A 19,366-nucleotide genomic window follows, 5' to 3' on the forward strand; every position below is an offset into this window, starting at 1 on the left:
CCTGACACTAACTTACAGAAGGCAATAGTGGTGTCCTTGTCCACTGGGAGACTGGAGCCCCACCATTTGCTACCCTGAGGCTGCCATGCTGGAGAAGCTACGTGTAGGAGCTCAGGGGACAGTCCCGGTTGAGCCCGGCCTTTCAGCCATCTCAACAGGTGCCCAACATGTGAGTGAAGAGGCATCCAGATGATTCCAACCCTCTACTCCAGAGTCACCCCAGCCTTCAGGTCTTCCCAACTGAGTCCCCGTACTTGTTGGAGCAGAGGTAAGCATCTTGCTGCACCCGCCAGAATTCCTGACCCACAGAATCTGTAAACATTATACATGAGGGTTTTACGCCACTGGTTCTGGGGTGGTTTGAAAGGTGGCAGTTGTAACTGGGAGCCCACCCTGTATAGAAAGGTGAGGAAACTGAGGCTCAGAGAGAGAGTAAGCAACTCAGTCACGGATATAGTTTGGATGTCCCCTACAAATCTCATGTTGAAATGTGATCCCCAGTGTTGGAGGTGGGGCCTGGTGGGAGGTGTTTAGGTCAGGGGGCGGGCCCCTCATGGCCTGATGCTGTCCTCACCACAGTGAGCTCTGACGGGATCTGGTTGTTTAAAGTGTGTGGCACCTCCCTCCACCTCTCTTGCTCTCACTCTCGCTATGAGATATTGGCTGCCCCTTCACCTTCCGCCATGACTGCAAGCTCTCTCCAGAGGTCTCCCCAGAAGCTAAGCAGATGCTGGCACCATGCTTCCTATATAGCCTGTAGGACTGTGAGCCAATTAAACCCCTTTTTAATAAATTACCCAGACTCAAGTATTGCTTTATGGCAGCACAAGAGTATCCTAATGCAGTCAAAGTCATGGAGCCGACGCAGGGCAGAGCCAGAATCTGCCTCCCATCTGAGTGAACTCAGAGCCCACACTGTTCCCATCTCCCTGATCGGCCTGGTTACTGGGCACACGCTTACCCCTCGGGGCCACAATTTGAGGGGAAGTTTGCAAACTGGAGCACGTTCGGGGGTGATGGTCCCAAACCAGGCTCCAGGAGGGACCACTGGAGGGACCACTGAAGGGACTAGGAACACTGGGCTTTGACAGAAGTTGTCGCGGAATTTGTGGGCCTTCTTCAGGTATGAAAAATGTTGTTACTGGGAATGAACAAGTGTCGTGGCCCCAGATGGCAGAGGTGTGGGCTCAATGCGGCTGATGTTGGTTCAGGTAAAGCAAGAATTTTGCTCTGTCGCATTCATTGGAAGAAGACTGGGCCATGAAAGGACACAGTGAATCCCCAACTTTGGAGGCAGCCAAGTGCACCCTGAGGACCCAGGTGCTCCCTGAGTACCCCCAGTACGCCTTGAGTACCCAAGTGCACCCCCGAGCACACCAAAGACCACCCCTGGGTGGATGCCAAGGAAGTAGTAGTCAGGTCACAGGTTGGAACAGCACCAGCGGACTTTAAGTCCCTCTCTAACCCTGAGATACCAGCATGTAGCCTACACATCAGGAGGTGAACAGAATCTACCCTCATTTGCAAGGGTTGTCCCCAGGGTGGCAGTGGGTGCAGCCCACCCAGTGTTCCCACTGGGAGATTCCCATGGGTGCTCAGCCTTCGTGGCTTCCCAAAGCTCTGTTTCTGACAAATTAAATTGGTCCTACTCTGGTCCCTGCTAAACATCCAAAGACACTTTGATTTCAATACGAATCTTTATTATTCTGAAAGCCACAGCAAAGGCACCTCAGAAACTCCAGGTACCCAGTCTCAGCCATTCGGTGGGGACAAGAGTGGTGCTCAGGACATGGCTACGCCCTCCTGTGCTGCATGTGGAGGGGTGCAAGGCCAGGGCAGCCAACCTGGCCAGTGACCAGGGGTGCCCACGCCTCTTAGGAAAGTGTCTTTGGGTCAGAACATTAATTTGTAGCTTATTTTGTTATTAAGATGGTGAGAGAATTTTTTGTCCATCTAGAGCCTACGTTTTTTAGATGAATGTTATGGCATCCTGGTTGGGATGGATACGTGTTTGTTTCTCAGCTGCTGAGGGATGTGTGTTCTGAAACAAAAGGGCTCCCAGCCAGCTCTCTGGCTGCCTGATAGAGAAGCGTATCAGCAAGATGCTTATTAAAAACCCATATTCCCTGGCCCCTCGTGTGGAGACCCTGTTTCAGTAGATGGGAGTGGGGCTGGGGTCTACATAACCTGTGCCCAGGAGATTCTGTGACCAGCTTGGAAAGCTTCTGTCCAGGGAGGAGGGGATGACCCACGAGCCCGCAGGCCCCTCATGCCGAGGCACCTGTTGGGCTGCAGAAATGCTAAGCCTGGCATTGTGCTCCAGGAAATGACCTGGAGGAAGCTGGGAAGAGGAGTCCAGACTGGTTCCTCTTCCAGCCTGAAAGCATTGGAAATAGGGAAATAGAAGACTGAAAGGCTGGGGCCCCCCCCACACCCAATCCCTGTCCGTGGCCAAGGTTGAGTGAGGAGGCCTGGAGACTCCGGCTTTGTGGCCTTTGCTCTTGTTCTTCTGTGCCTCAGGGGTCGCTGCCCACCAGGTTCAACAGGGCATTCTTGTAGTCGCCGCTGGTGTCTTCCTGTGAGCAGGAGATGCAGGAGCATGAGAGTGGGCTTGTTTGTTCCTGCTCTGCAACAGCGGCCGTGTTATTATGACTAAGAGCTGTGCCCCTGGCTTAGACTTGGCCCAGCCCTCCATGGTTCCTAAACCCTCGTTTTTAATTTCAGGCTATTCCTTTGCATCTCCTTTTGATTCTCTTACCAACTACAAGCAGGATTAATGTGGAAAATGAATCAGAGACCATTCCACTCCTAAACAAGGAAGGGGTGGGTGGCTCCCTCACCCGTCAGAGGTTGTAGGGTTCTTCTATTCGGGAGCCAGGTGCATCCAGCCATTCATTTGCACAACATGATGCATCATTATTCAGCACCTGCTGTGGCAGCTTGGGACCCAAGGCTGAGAGTGGGGCACCAGCACACACCTGGGGGCAGGGCTGGGGGTGGAGGGAGCCTGGACCATCATGCCCTGACTGTGTGGCCGAGGCAAGCCCCTTCACCTCTGTGGGGCCCATCTGTGAAATGAGATGGATGCTGCACTGCCGTGCATCTTGCTGAGACCTGGTGAGGGCACAGGAGGAGAACAGTGAGCTGGTCTGCCCTGCAGCTGGCTCACGGCAGGTCCACAGTTTGTCTCCTGATGAGGCTGACCTCGTGGTCCGATGGCTGGGGAGCCCTGTTTCTTAGCTACTGATAGGTCCTGATGGGACTGGCTAGTCCAGGGTCTGCACACAGAGCCGGGAAATGGGCCAGGTCAGATCACCCAGATTCTTCTTCATGCGGTTGAGGATAGCGGGGCCAAGAGAGGGGAGTGGATTCATCTGCAGTGACAAGGTGAGTAAGAGGTAGGCTAGGGCTAGTTCCACTTTCCACACTGTGGAGCAGTTTAGATCTCATGGTTATTGTCTGTTTTTTCACTGTTTAGTAAAATTTGCTTGTTTTGAGCCTGAAATCTTGTTACAGGTTTTAAACTACAATTAAATTTTTTTTAACTTTTTCTTTCTAGACATGGTCTCACTCTGTCACCTAGCCTGGAGTGCAGTGGTGCAGCCCTAGCTCACTGCAGCCTTGGACTCCTGGGCTCAAGAGATCCTCCTGCCTTGGCCTCCCAAAGTACTGGGATTACAGGTGTGGGCCACCATGCCTGGTGATTTTACTATTTTGAAGATAATTTTTCTAATAGTTTTTAGAAAGAAAAGCATTAATTTTGTTTCCTTTTTCAAATACGTGAATTATACTTGGAATGTTTATACATTTGCCTCTTAATTTCAATGCAGGAGTTTCTAACTCATGTTAGTGTTGAAAACCATTTTTGCTTTAATGACATCTGTGGTCTACACTAAAAAGAAAATGTTTGGTGAATGTATTCATGATTCTAACTCAATTTTCTTAAGTAACAACATTAGATAAAATTCAAAGAGGGTGGCTTCCTGTATCTCTAGAAATCTCTCTGTTGCTGTAAGTTACTGTGTATGGCTGAAAGGGCTGAAGACAATCAGCTCAGACCATCTGCAGGTGACAGCGGCAGTCCAGGCTGGTATGTGCCTTGCCCACCTGTCTCCCGACAAGATTGGCTGGGGAGCTTACAGTGAAACCAAGAATAATTCCAACCCTCCCTCTCCCCGGCCCACCTGCTGCCCCACCTTGAATCATTTAGAAACAGAAATGTCTTTTCAACATATTGTCAGCTGTGTGTTTCTTGAAAAGTGCACTTAACAAGGACATTTGCAGAAGAGCTAGAGACTTGAGTTAGTAACCAAAGAAGGCTTGGGGATATATTTGTCCTAATGTGACTTCTGCTAATGAAATCATCAAGACCTCAATTTGTAGACACCCCCAGGTGAGCTATTTCTCCCAATTATCTCAGTGTGATAATCACTCTATGTTTTGAAGACTCCAGAACTTTCTCTAATTGGAATCTGGTTAGGCAGTCTATTGGCACTCATCTGACTTATCTCCTTAGAAGTTGTCTGCCAGGACTACTTAAATCTGGATTTGAGTGGTGGGCCCCGATTCCTACCAGACTAGTTCCTCTCATTGACTCTCCAGAGGTGGCTCCTTCTGCAAGGATTTGGTGTCTTTTCCAAGGAGCAATCATAACTCAAATTCAAAATCAACTTTCTGAGTGGGACACAGGGGATCCTCCATGCTGTGGTCTCTGTATCTGCCCTCCACCCCGACTCCCTACGGGCTCCAGCCACACTGAACTGTGCGGTTCCCTGCGTACACCACATGGTCATGAATGCAAGTGCATGGTCCCCACTGGGAAGGGAGGGGCCCACGTGGCATTGGCCACAGCCTCCAGGTCTCCTGGAATGTCTAGGTTTCAGGCTGGCCTCAGCATTGGGAATGCCTGGCTTACCATGATCATGCTGCTGAGGGTCTTGCCATACATCTTCTTGAAGTGACACTTGATAAGATTTAAGTCAATCTCGCTCCTTGAAACGATGTTCCTTATCAGGGTCCCGTCACGCGTCCCTGCTCCCTGGGCAAGATAGCAGCCATCAACAATCCTGCCTCACCTTTCCTGTCCATCTCTGAGTGATGAACAAATCTGTGTGATTGGGTTCTGGGGCTTTTAGAGGGAAAGAGATGCGGGAAGGAGCCTGTGCTTCAGCTGGGGAAGCATTAGAAGGGATGCTTTGGTGGCTTAGGGTGCCCACTTCCTCAATCCCTTCTCACCCACTGCCCATAGCTCTTCCTTTATGATGCCAAGTGCTCCAAAATGCCATATGTTTGGTTTGCCACATCGGATCCTAGACACAAAATGCTCACTGCTCCAGGAACAAGACTTCCTCCTAGAGCAGCAGCAGCCGCAGTCAGCTTAGCCAGGAATTTCACAGGCAGGGCCTTCCTGCTCACCTTCGTCCCTGACCAAGGTGAGCTGGTCTTATGTCAGCTGGGGCCACATGGCCAAGGGAATCACATGCCCTCTCTCATTTCCTGGGCAGAGGTGGCCAGAGGGCTTGGGTTTTGGGTGTGGAACTAACTTCAGGAGATATCAGCAACCATCAATTAGAGAAAATGGGCAATGGTTTTAGTTTCAGGGAATTATTCACCTCTGGAGATGGAGTTTCCCTTTCCCAGCCTCAGTTTCACCTCTGAGAACTAAAATCTTTCTGATTCACAAGAGGTTGGGGGGTAAGAAAACTCCCCAGTGTGGAAGACAGTGGTGGCCTTCAGCTCCTTGGCTTTGCACTTGGTGCTATGTAGAGCGAATGTCAGGAGGCAGAAGACAGAACAGTTACCTTCATGGCATAGTAGAGTCTCTCTGCAAAGTAGCTGTGGAGGTTTCGGGTGCATTTCACTGGCAAACAGGAAAGCTGTGTTAATATCTGGAGCTGGGAGGTGGCATTGCCTACAACTTGATTTATTTATGTCTTGCCTTGGGCCTTAAGAGTCAGTGTTGTGCAATGCTTGGCATATTTCTTTGTGCCTTCTTTCCTAAAGTGAGAGGCTTTGTGTCAAGTGGCGTGGGACAGGGAAGGAAGCCTGGGGCACTGGGCACAGCTCCAAAGGCCCAGAGCAGGCAGGCAGAATGGTGAGATGTGAAATGCACTGGACTGTGGGTCTTGTCTGGAGACACCAGCTCAAGCCCCTCCGAGGGCTGCTCAGAACCAAGGCAGGTCCTGGGCTGTCAACCCAGAGACACCTCCACCAAGAGTCCAGCCTCTCAGCTCCACAGAACACCATGGTTTGGTGGCCGCTGGCCTTAGCGTGCCCTCTGTCACTTATCAGCAGGAACCCTGCATTTTGAATTCCCATGTGATAAGTGGAGCTTGGCCTTGGAAGACTAAGGCACTTGGGGGTATCTGGTCAGAGAGTGGGCCCCACAATTGCCCTCATGGGTGCTGCTCAGAGACTTGGCATCTGGGTGGGGAAGGTTGGTGTTTTCACCCAGGGCTGCAGAAGGAGTGTGGGCTTTGAGTGAGGTAGACGTGTATTCACCTCCTGCTTTGATGGTGCTGTATGACTTCATTACTTGACCTCCCTGACTCATCTGGGAAGTGAGACTGAGGTAAGGCTTCAGCGGGAAATGAATAGGAAGGCCCCGTACGATGCGGTACTGCATGGCTTCACTACTCCCTGCTGGCAGACTTCATTCATGGGAGGTTCAGGCTAGATCCAGAGGCGGACTTTGGAAGCTGAGATTGGAGCAGGGGTGTGATTAGATGCCCCAACAGGACCAGATTGTATCACAGCAGCCAAGGCTAGCTGGGGTGTCTCAGATGGCCCTGTCCACCCAGAGAGGCAAGGACACAGCAGGGAACCTGGTGGCTGCTGGGCTCTGCACAGAGGCAGCCTGGTGTGGAGGTGAGAGCTGCAGGCCAGGAGTCCTGACCTGGGATCTGTGTGTAAGTGGGAGAAGAGACGTCCCTCTGCCCTGGGCCTCGGCTTTCTACTCTGCAGTGACTCTTCCCATTGTGATCTCAGCCCTGGACCACATGAGAGCTCTGGAATGGGTCCTCCTGAGTGGCCCTGACTTCCTGTTGTGGGGAAGGTCCCCAGTGTTTCTTAGCATCAGACCATCCATCACTCAGTTTGGACTCAAGCCACACACCATTTTTCCTTCAACTGGCAATGAAGGCGGGGCCAGACTCCTGGCTCACGTCCGGAAAGGTGACTCTGTGCTGGTCAGGGCTTCACAACCAGAGCCAGAGTGCTCTCTGCGTGGCTGCTGTGGGTATGCACAGGGCTGGGGCTGGCATAATCACTGGTGTACGCATTTGTGTGGGCACACACACTAACACACTCTCACACTCACTCACACCCACACACTCATGCATCCACACACACACTTACATTCACAAACATACACTTTCAAACACACACATCCCCACCCACACACATCCCATCCACGCAGTCAGGCACATGCCCCCTCAGGTACACACACTCTCATACTCTCACTCACTCATGCATGCACACACACACACTCATGCACACACCCTCGTGCACACATACTCATGCAGACACACGCACAGTCTCATGCACACACACGTATGCACACACACTCATGCAGTCTCATGCACACACTCATGCAGTCTCATGCACACACACCCTTATGTACACACATGCTCATGCACAGTCTCATGCATGCACACTCATGCACACACAAGCACACATACAGCCTCATGCACACATACTCACTTGCACACACACCCCATACACACCCTCATGCACACACATGCACACACTGTCATGCACACACAGCCTCATGGACACACACCCTTATGCACACACTCATACACACAGTCTCATGCACACACAGCTTCATGCACACACATCCTCATGCACACAGTCTCATATACACACACATGCAGACACACTCTCATGCATACACCCTCATGCACACACACCCTCATGCACACAGTCTCGTGCACACAGTCTCATATACACACACTCTTGCAGACACACTCATGCACACACACCCTCATGCTCACACACTTATGCACACACTCACACGCCCACATCCTCACACACACATTCTCATGCACACACACCCTCATGCACACATTCATGCATATACACCCTCATGCACACACTCTCACACACACACACTCAGGCACACACACTCATGCAGACACACTCTCATGCACACAGACCCTCAGGCACACACAGTCACACAGCAATGGGCACCACATGGGCAGCATAAAGAGTAATCCTTGGCAGCACACACTGGGACTCTAGGAGCGGAGGAGTCCCCAGGCCCTGGACTGAAGGGAACAGGTAGCGTGTGAGTTGGGGGGACATCTCCTGAAGGTGACACAGGGATTCTGTCTCTTGCGGTCATATCCCTAGGCCCTTTGTTTTTTGGTACTGCCCCATGGTGAGCCCTGTGGCCTGAAAAATGTACATCCGAGCTCTTACCCACAGTGAGCATGGCCTCCTCCAGCGAGCCGTGAGTCTCACTCTTGATGCTGTCCTCAATGCTCTTGTTGGCAATTTTCTCATACTCTTCAAACACTGTGGAGAGGGCTCTGCTCAGGGGATGGTCAGAGCTCCCCGTGCTGCCCTCAGTGTCTCGGATCAGAGACTGCACATCAGTGTGCCACCCTGACCTCCCACTTGGTGGCCAGGGAAAGAGTCCTGGGCTCCCTGGCTCTCTCCCTAACTCTAGACAAGGCAGAAGCACGAGGGAGAGGCTCATGGCCAGGGTACCCCTGTGGTCCCAGCCCTGCCCCTTCCCTCCCTGGTACCTCTCAGCAGGTGAGTGGCACTGCGTGTGCACAGGATGGTGATGAATTTCATCTCATCAGTCCCACGAATCTTCTCGCCTGCTGCATGCAGATCCTAGCATTGGGACAACCATGACAAGCCGGTGAGAGAAACCAGAGAGGTGAGGGATGGAGCCCCAGAGTCCCATAGCTGCGGCCGTGGCAGCCCCGGTCCACTCTGCCAGGCCAGCATGCTCCTCTGCTTGGTCCTCTCTAACAGGGAGCTCCCCTTTCTCTAGCAGCTCTGGCTTAGAATATTTTCTCCATCTTGGGCTACAAGCTGCTGTAGGAACTCCCAGTCCCCAGGCTTCCCTCTGCCAGCAGACAGACTTGCAGAGATCTGGACACATGTGTCCAGTACTGGGGCCCAGTGCCCCCAGGTTCATGGGCTGTTCCTACCAGGACAGAGCTTTAGTGCTCCCCCACCCTCAAGTCATGCTCCTTCCTCCTCAGTCTTCCAACACCCTCACTCTTCTCCCCAGACACTAAAGGGCAAAGGCCTATAGGGAGCTTAGCTGGGAGGGTCCCCGCCTAGTGTCAGAGGAAGGCCCCCATGGGCAGAGGGGGCGGAGTCCAGATGGTAGGGCATGGGGGCCACATGGCCAGCTGGGCGCAGCCTCACCTGTGCGTCTTGGAGGGCCAGTCCTGGGTCCACAAAGCCGCTCACATCATCCCTGCTGCCCTAGGAACAAAGGAGGTGGCTCTATAAGGCAGGCCGGCTGACCAGAGCAGCAAGGGCCGAGGGAGGATCCTGGGCTTTTGGAGGGTAGGCATGGCGCTGCTGCTTTTTGGCTGTGGAAACTTCAGCAACCTGGTTATTCTCTTCCGCCCTTGGTTTCCTCATCTGGACAATGGGGGTGGTAAGGACTGTCTGATAAGGCTTGGGGGATTCAGGGAGCTAAGGTAAGCAAAGCACCTTGCATGAGACCTGCAGAAAGGGCCTGCTGTCCTCCCTCTTCCAGAAGTCTTTCACATGGCTGAGTGAGGACAGATGCGGGGGCCCTGGAGTAGGGACACTAACCATGCTGAGACACGTGCAATGAGCCCTGGCCAGGAGGACTGTCCCATGCCCCTGCCCTGGAGTCGGGACACCCTAACCATGCTGAGACACACGCAATGAGCCCTGGCCACCAGGACTGTCGCATGCCCCTGCCCTGACTCTGGTGGCTCTGTTCAAGGGCCACTCCCTGGGATGGAGCTGTTGGGACCCACAAACCAAGGAGCTCCCAAGAGCCTGGGCTATGATACCTGCAGGAGGCACACGAGGATCCTCTCCAGGTAGCCACTTGTGTCTGCTTGGATGTCCTCCTCCAGGCTGGACCCATAGTCTGCAGGGAAACAGGACCATGAGGTCCAAGCAGAGGCCGAGGGCCTACCTACAGCCTGCTTTCCTCCTTCCAGCCCTGTTCCCCACACTTCTCCTGATTAAAGCCTTCTAGGAAAGAAAGACCTTGGTGCAGGGCATGGATGCAATGCCCGGGTGTCCAAGTGGCAGATGGCTGTCACCTGGGCGGTGGTTCACAACTACAAGCGACATGGATTCTCAACCAAGCTCAAAGCACAAAGATGGACCAGGCCAGAGAGCCAGGCCAGGGACTGCCAATCAAGCTCCATTTCATCTCAAGGCTTGGCAAAGCCAAAGCCTCCAGGAAAACTCCCCACTGGGTACACAATGTGGAGGACTGGCTGTAGCCTGGGGTCCACACCCCCTACTACCACGGTCCTCAAGGGCAGAGAGTTTAGCTGACCATGTGCCTCTCTCCCCTGTAAGAGAAGCTGGCGAGCTTATAGATTGAGTTTGAATCATGTTCGATGTCACCATCAGGCCCAGCTATTGGCACACAGTAGGTGCTTGGCACCTATGGGTGAAAAAGTCCCCAAAGGGTCCTTTCCAGTGCGGCCCAGGTTATTTCTTGAACCTTGTTCCCTGCTAGGCTGCCAAAGCTTGTGGCCACTCCCAAGCAAGTCTTGAACTCAGACCCCTGAGCCCTGCTCTCTGTGCCACCCCTTACCTTCCTCGTATGCCTTCATTATCTCCTGCAGCTGCTTCTTGGTCCGAGAGGCCAGGATCTCAATGATGACGCCCTCCTTGGTTCCTAAGCCCTGTGGACAGAAACCTCTGCCTGCTGGAGTGCTCTGCCATGACCTCCTGCGCTGCCCACACCTTTTTTCTCAAGATGTCTGAGCCTCAGGCAGGACCTCACTGCTCTGTCCCACTTGGAGAGGGAGGATGTGGTGAGAAAATCACATGCTTGTCGTCAGTGATGGACACTGAGGGCAAGTGCTGTGACGAGGAAGCCCTGTCTCAGCTCTCCCTCCTTAGCTGGGTGGTCTCAGACAGGCTGCTCCATGACGCGGAGCCTAAGCATCCTGATCCATAAATGGGGATAATAAGCCTCCCCTGTCCAGAAGGTGGATTAGGGAGCATGAGTGTAAAATGCCTGGTGCTGTCCATGCAGCAAGTGTCCTTTCAAATGAATGACTGTTGTTACTGAGTCCCCATTCCCTATTGATCTGCAAAAGCAAAGAGTAGTGAGAGGTAAAGGGAAACCCAGGGGATGGGGGCTGTGCCTGGGACTGCAGAGGCGGGTTTCCAATACTGCTGTACACCTGAGCTGGTGAGGTTTTGAGAAATACTGATTTTGGCTTCATCACAGCCACTCAATGTGTCAGTCAGGAACCAGTGACTTCAGGTGTTGGGTGCAGTCAGAGCAGCAGGCTACCTGCTCACTGGGCCTAGCTATGGTCCATGTGGCCATTCCAAACAGTGGCTCAAGGGGAGCTCTGGGCTGCCGGTGCCGGTCCCCGCATTGCCCTTACCTAGTCATGTGAGCACCCCTGCCCCTCCCCTGCCCTGCCTGCCTGGTTACCTTCATGGCATCGTGCAGCTCTTTGGCTTCGTATCTGTATGGTGGGTACATAAGGGCTACAATGAGCCTCTCGAACTTGCCACTCAGCTCCGACTTTAAGGTCTCTGTGAGGTCCTAATGCAGGAACAGGGAAAGGTGATATTTGTCATAAGCCAGGCCCACCTGAGTGCAGGCATCAGGGTGGTGGCTGGGCCCAGGGGTTGGGCTAGATTCCGCATGGGCCCTGCCGCATGCAGGCTAGGTTTCTTAGGCCAGCTCCTTAGCTTCTCTGAGCATCAGTATCTTTACTGGTTATATGGAGATCAACGTGCTCCTGCTTCATCCCATTGCTCAGGGGGTTGATAGAGAGATGTGTGTGACTCAAATCAGCATTTATTGTGGTGCTGGGCACATCATAAGCTCTCAGTAAAATGAAACTGCCATTCCTAGCTAGACTGCAAGCTCTGAGTGTGGCATCCCCATAAAGTACCTGTCACTTGGGACTCAATGAATGAATGCATGCCTGAACTAAAAACTCTGTCTCACATGTGTCTCCTTCTCAGGGTACATGCTGCTACAAGGAGCCACCAGGCCACATCAGCTGATCTACAGAGCAGCAGAGAGATCAAGGGCTTTGTCAGACCTGTCTAATCCCCACCTTGTTGCTTAGGGGCTCTGGGACCTTGGTTAACTTACAACCTCTCTGAGCATCAGATTCCCCAAATGTTTGAATGCAGAGAATAGTGTATAGCTGTGAGGACTAAGAGAAGGAAATTGTAAAAATGCACACTGGGTTCTCCAGAATAATATTTGAGCTGATCTTCCTTCATTAACTCTCCAAACTAATGATTTGATCGCTAGAGGCTTCAGGCAACCATGGCTAGGCACGTATTTAATCTTGTGTTTACTGTGTACCCCCACATGTCGGGCTTTGTCCCGGGGTGGAGGGCAGGTGGGAGGAGAAACAAAGGGTCTGGCATGCTTGCTCCAGGCTCTTAGCATTCCCAGGTGGCAGAAGGGACGAGGTGTGGGCGCAGGCAGCTGCACTGAGGAGAGCGTGGTTGCGCCCCAGAATGGAGCGAAGCCAGGCTTGCATGCCTGGGGTGTGGGAAAGAGAAGGGCGGTCTGGGTCCTGGGGGCAGGATGAGCTAACCTGGGGGCAGGGAGACAGAGCTCCAGTGGGGCCTGTCAGGTGCCTGAGAAGGAACGCAGTGAGGAAAGAGGTGGGAAAGGAGACAAGGAAGGCCAGCCCCAGGCCTGGGCTCTGACACTTAGAAGTAGGTCTGCCAGATAAAACACGGGACGGCCAGTTACATTTGAATTTCAGATAAAGAACAATTGTTTCAGTGCAAGCAGGTCCCATGTGCCCATACTGCCAGTGGGCTGACTCTAGGGGAAGGTCGTCCAGAATGGAGCTGCCCCCAGGCTGTATCCCCAACCCCAAGGTTCACCTCTCCCCACCCCCACCAGCCTTCCCCTTGCCTTGCCGAACTGAGCCTTGAAGGACTTGGCGATCTGCTGTCGCTGCGCGTTGCTCCTCCTGGTGAGCACATCGATGATGGCCTGCTCGTTGGTCCCTGCAGGGATACAGCGAGAGTGACCCTGCTACACCCAGGGGCACAGGTGAGGGCTGGGGAGGGGAAGGCGAAGGCAGCCACTTGGTGGCTGAGCGGTGAGGACACAACACCTGGATAGCTCCAAACCCCTGGACCATTTTTTGTGGTGTAAACAAGGCCCTTAGGAAATCTGGCTCCCCATTTTCCACACCCACACCCCCACCCCCACAATGTTGGCATATGCCTAGGCTTAGCCTCACAAGACAGAATTGAAGCCTGGGTGGCTCCGGACATCAGCCTGAGCCTTAGAAGCTTGGCCGAGTGAGATCTCCTTTGTGTTGGTTGCAGTAGGGGAAGGTCAGGACTGAGTCCAGCCTCTGGATCCGAGGCCTGGCCCAGCAACGGCACAGCATCGGGCAGCAGGCCTCATCTCCCTGGGCCTCTGTTTTCTCATGTGGGAAGTGGAGATAACAGTAAAGGCTTCACAGAAAGCAGAGGACATGAGAACATTTTCTGGGCTCCTCAGAGCGGGAGTTCTCATTGATGCCCCCCATCCTTGTGCAGAGCTGGCTAAGGGGTAGGCCCCAGCTCGGGTGGGGTCAGGACGTATGCTCTGCCCTCAGGTCAGGAGGGCTTTCTGGGCAAGTTTTAAAAATCTGGCCTCAGTCCAGCCCTCGCGCACTCACAGTAGTGCTGAGGGAGGCACTGGGCAAGTGCTGGAGATGGGAAGGGAGCTGGCTCCAAGGTCATTGACATGGGGCAGGGGGGCCTTGAGTCAGCCCCATAAACTCCCCACACCCCACAGCCCCACCAGCCCTGTGCCTGGCATCATACAGCACCACCCCCTTCATACTTCATGTGACACATGAGGCCCAGAATTCTTGGGGCCACTTCACAAGTGATAGAGCTCAGACTGACGGGAAATAACTCACAGGAACACACAGCTGACTGCCCCACCCCCATTACCCAGGGCGGAGCAACGTCCTCCTGTCCAGTTTTGCGGGGTGGGTGCTGACTGCACTGCAGAAATGTGGGCCTGTGTGATTCTCTGGGTAGTGGAGTCAGTCTGAGAGTATCATGGGACACCCTAGCTCCCCAGATGTCCCTTGGCACCCACTTTCCAGGGCTGTGGGCTTGGGGTCTTGAGCAGAGGTGGCAAGGCTGCTGATGCCCACTCACCGATCCCCTTCATGGCTTTGTAGAGGGTCTCTGCATCAGGGTCTGGGTTGAAGTGGGAGCTGCTCTTCACTGTGACACCCTCCTGTTCAATCTGCAAGAGAACCAGGTCTGTTCAAAGCAGGCAGGGACAGGGAGGGCAGCACAGGCTCCCGGTCCCCACCTTGTAGTCTGCCCCGACAGGGTGAGCCCCTTCCCTGGGCACGGAGATCTCAGCCCTTGCAGGCCAGTGCTCAGCCCTTCAGCCCTTTGGCCAACTAGCTACTCTGGCAGAGTAGCCAGAGCCAGAGCTTGCTTGTGAGAAGCCATGAAACCTTTCCTGTTGCTGCCTTTGCCATCTGAGGGCAGAGAGCAGCTCCAGCCACACCTGGCTCCCTCCAGCACCATCCACAGACAGCAGGAAGGGGCAAATTCACCCAAAGTTAGGAAGAAAAAGAACACTTAAGCAAAGGCTTCCTGGAGCTGAGTGTGCCGCCTTCAGAGCGTGCAGATGAGGCTGGGAGGCCAGGCATGGTTCTGCCTTTCTGAGGAATGGTTTGAGCTCAGTCTGCCCTCTTCCTGGGGAGTTGGGACTTACAGGAACTTAGAGGGTGGGGGCCCAGCATCCTGACAGCTCAGGGTGTTTGCAAGTCCAGAGGCCCATGGGGCTCAGAGCGTCAGGTTTAGAAAAACCCACAAGATGCTGTGCAGATTGTGAAATAAACCCGATAACCAAGTACCTGAGCCATTGACTTCCAAGCCTCCAGTTCAGAGCCTGCCTGGGGGCTCTTTAAACTTGTGCCCTGCAGAATTTCTCAGATGCTTAAGATGGACGACCCCTCATAAGTATGTTTTTGGTGGAGGGATGGTAGAGCATGGATGGATATTGGTGATAGATATTGAATTAGAGGGAGACTCAGAGATCCTCCAGGATGAAAAGTTTAGTCCCATACAGTCTGGCCTTCCACTACCTGTTCACTTATTCCTTCCATCATGTCCATCATTCACCCATCTACTTTCACCTACCCACTTATCTATTTCACTACCACAGCCATCCATCCATCCCTCCATCCACCCATCCATCCATCCATCCACCCATCCAGTTACGCATCCATCCTTCCATCCATCCATCCATCCACTCACCCATTCACCCACCCGTCCAGCTATGCAACCACCCTTCCACCCATTCATCTATCCATTCATCCACCCACCCATCCAGCTGTGTGCCCACTCTTCCATCCATCCATCCATCCATCCATTCATCCATCCACCCACCCACCCATCCATCCACCCACCCATCCAGCTATCCATCCATCCATCCATTCATCCATCCATCCATCCATCCATCCAACCACCCATCCACCCATCCACCCACCTATCCAGCTATGCACCCACGCTTCTACCCATTCATCCATCCATCCATCCATCCATCCATCTACCTATCCAGCTGCATGCCCATCCATCCATCCATCCATCCATCCATCCATCCATCCATCTACCCATCCAGCTGCACACCCACCCTACCATCCATCCATCCATCCAACCATCCAGCTACGCATCCATCCTTCCATCCATCTATCCATCCACTCACCCATTCACCCACCCATCCAGCTATGCAACCACCCTTCCACCCATTCATCTATCCATTCATCCACCCACCCATCCAGCTGTGTGCCCACTCTTCCATCCATCCATCCATCCATCCATTCATCCATCCACCCACCCACCCATCCATCCACCCACCCATCCAGCTATCCATCCATCCATCCATCCATCCATCCATCCATCCATCCATCCATTCATCCATCCAACCACCCATCCACCCATCCACCCATCCACCCACCTATCCAGCTATGCACCCACGCTTCTACCCATTCATCCATCCATCCTTCCATCCATCCATCTACCTATCCAGCTGCATGCCCATCCATCCATCCATCCATCCATCCATCCATCCATCCATCTACCCATCCAGCTGCACACCCACCCTACCATCCATCCATCCATCCACCCACCCACCCACCCATCCAAGCCCTGGATTAGGTTCTGAAAATAGAGAGATTCCCATCGATGGTATATCTGTAAGGATCTTTGAGTAAGAGGTAAGGATCCTTTGAGTAAGAGGTAAGACATTTTTCGGAACCCTTTGCTTGAATTTCAAATATTTGGTGACAGAGCTTCCTGAGTCATTTCTTAACACTATGTTTCACAGCAGAAATAGTTAGAAATAATTCCTATGGAAATTCCATCCAGAGAGAGCCAATGTGGCCCCAGATATTGCCCAGCTGTGTACACACACACGAGATCCCTTGCTTGTGGTAACACTCTGCTATTCCTCCTCCTAGCACTTGGAGCCCCTTGTGTGTGCCGGGCCTGGACCAGGTGCTTTAGATACAATGCTTACATCACGGCTTTCTCAACAGTTGTGCTAGGTAAGTACTGATGCCTCACTTTACAGAAAGGGAGCTGGACTCCCTTACATAGCTAGTAAGCGGTGCTGCTGGGACTTCACCCCCAACCTGACTCAGAAGCTGAGCTCTGTCTGCCTCCCTTGCCCTATTGATGACTCAACCTCTCCCAGGCAATGAGTGTCCCTGGAACGTTCCACTGAAGGAAGCTTCACCCACAGGAACACAGGTCGTCTGGAAGTGTAGGAGGCATCTCAGCCCTCAGTGCCTGCCAGCTTCCCTCTGCCCTGGCACTCGGGGGCTGTGGTGCACGAGCAAGTGGCCAGGCTGTGTGACTGCATCCCTGAGGAACATGCCATCCAGCAGGGGTGCGGTAGGGCTCAAGTGCAGCATTTGTAAGCAGCTCCTCAGCTGGTTCTGATTTTGCTGCATTGAGAAGTCTCCATCTCACTTCCCACTCTAAGGTTTTAGAAGATAAGGGGCAATGTTCTGGGAATCAGACCCCTGGCAATCAGTGTGGAGTCCTGGAGCTCCAGACCCCCTGCTGAGGGGAAAGGGCCAGTCTCAGGCTCCTGCAGGGTCTTACCCAGGGCAGTGCTAATCCAGACAGGCACATTTTCACTGAAAAGGTGACTCAGACCATCCTGTAACTACATCTATTAATATAACTTGTTCTGTGACAGGCGCAGGGGAGCTGCCACACCTTGGCCTTCCTCCTGGTATGTGGCTGCTCAGAGGCCTGGGAAATGGGTTCGTCTCTACAAGAGAGACACAGGAAAAGGCAACACCAAAATGAGAGGCGCAGAGAGGCCCTGCCTGCAGACAGAGCTCTCTCCAGTGGCTCCCTCATCCCCTCCCATCCTGTTCCTGGTTCAGCTTTGTGCTCAGAGGTTACTGGGTCCTTGCTGGCAGCTCAGCCATCGCAGGTGGGGTCTGCCTGTGAACTGCTGTCCCAAGCCAGCTCTTGCATGGGGCATGGACGTCCAGGGCGCTGTTTTGGCCCTGGAGTCAGGCTGTTCAGATTTTCACCCAGACTCCAGCACTAACTAGTGAGTTCGGGCACCTGCCTAGCCTACTTTTTCTCATCTGTGGATAAGAATACTGGTATCTACTTCATAGAATTCTTGTGAGGCTCAAGGGAGATATTGAATGTGAGGTGCTCAGAGCAGTGTCTGGCACACAGTAGGGGCTCAGTGAGTGCCACAGTGATCCTGCCAGTTTGACAGAGCCCTTTGTCCAGCTGAACTGGGTGCAATGCCAGTGTCAGACCGCCTTGGCCAGCACCTGACTTTGGAAATCGCCCAGCACTGGGCTCTCCTGGCCACATCCACCTCCTCAAAGGCAGGTTCCTAGCAGCCTGGTTGAAGCTGAAGGCTGCCATGGCCCCTTGTCCTGGCAGATGGCTGCTCCCCTGGGGGCCAGCACAGCTGTCCCACCTCACCCTGGCTTCCTCTGTGTCCCGCCTGTCCAGAGCCTAGCATGTCTGACCCTGAGAGTCCCTGCCCGGGTTATGACATCTATGACCAAGAGATTCCCTGAAGCTGGATAAGTCTGGGTCCCCTACAAAAGCTCACAGAGAGCCTGGGGCTGTGCAAAGAGACCCCAGTGCTCTCTGACCAGAACCTGCTGTCTGAGAGACCTTAGCAAGTCACTCAGTGTCTCTGAGCTTCCATTTCTTCATCTGCAAAACAGAAAGTGCAGTCCTGACATCCTGAGGCTTCCTGTGAGGAAAGGAAGAGGGTGTACAGAGCCGGCAGCTGGGAGATGTCACCTCTGTCCTCTTCTGGACATTCAACTCCTTAGCACAGCAATGGCCTCAGGCTCAGGCATAGATGGAAAGCTCCTGAGAACCCATTGGTCCTGCTGGGATGGGCTGCACTGAGCCCCGGGTTCCTCAAGACTCCAGCAGGCTGGGTCCTCCTGCTTCCTCTCTTCCCTCTCCAGTCTTAACAGATGAACGTCGTTGATCTCCGAGGTGAAGGCATTGACGGGTCCCCAACAGCAGGTTTAGGTTACTCTCCCACTCCAAGCCCTTCCGTGCCTTCCCACTGCTCTGAAGGTAAAGCCTGAACTCCTCAGCCTGCCATGCAAGGCCTTTCAGGACCTGGCCCTGCCTGCTTCCCTAGGTCCATCTCCTCCTGAACCCGGACCCTCGAGCTGTGCTGAGCAGCTTTCCCCAAAGCCAAGCTCCCTGCCCTCTGAGCCTCTGCATGCAGTTCCCTCTGCAGGAGCACTATGCCTGATTCCCCCTAAATGCACACGTGTGTGCACTCCACACACATTTATACACATGGCTCAACCATGACACCCCCTCCTTCGAGCGGCCCCACCCCTGCAGGGGTCCTTCCCCTGGACTGCTCTCAAACCTCAGCTTCCCCCTGCATTTCCAGATTTCTTCATCTGCCTGTCTCCCGGCCCAGGTCCTGTCCTGCTGTGGGCGCTCTAGGCCTGGGACTGTTTCTTCTCGCCTCCTCCCCGCCCTCCATGCTTGGCTCAACAGGCAGCCAAAGGCACCCTCACATCTCTCAGGCCTCCCTGGTGCCCAGCACCCAACACTGTGCAGGAGCCCAGCTCTCCTGCCAGCTCCTGCTTACCCAGGCTTTCCACCAGGCCATCTTGTTCACCTTGGG

The 19,366-nt window shown here is 53.6% G+C and overlaps 1 protein-coding gene across 1 annotated transcript; it reads right to left on the reverse strand.

Annotated features, from left to right (window-relative positions):
• Positions 1-1,776: 1,776 nt before the first annotated feature.
• LOC105731055 (annexin A8 like 1) lies at positions 1,777-19,366 on the reverse strand. The gene is made up of 12 exons (XM_012472631.2): positions 19,331-19,366; positions 14,353-14,443; positions 13,100-13,194; positions 11,639-11,752; positions 10,781-10,871; positions 10,017-10,096; positions 9,391-9,450; positions 8,751-8,844; positions 8,422-8,517; positions 5,802-5,860; positions 4,916-5,038; positions 1,777-2,576 (listed from the first exon to the last, which is right to left on the reverse strand). Exons 1-12 carry the CDS (start codon positions 19,349-19,351, stop codon positions 2,517-2,519), a joined length of 984 nt encoding a protein of 327 aa, XP_012328054.2. The 5' UTR covers positions 19,352-19,366; the 3' UTR covers positions 1,777-2,516.

This window comes from Aotus nancymaae, unplaced genomic scaffold (genome assembly GCF_030222135.1).
Source record: "Aotus nancymaae isolate 86718 unplaced genomic scaffold, 86718_ANA_hifiasm-v0.15.2.pri h1tg000010l, whole genome shotgun sequence".
NCBI classification, from domain to species: domain Eukaryota; kingdom Metazoa; phylum Chordata; class Mammalia; order Primates; family Aotidae; genus Aotus; species Aotus nancymaae.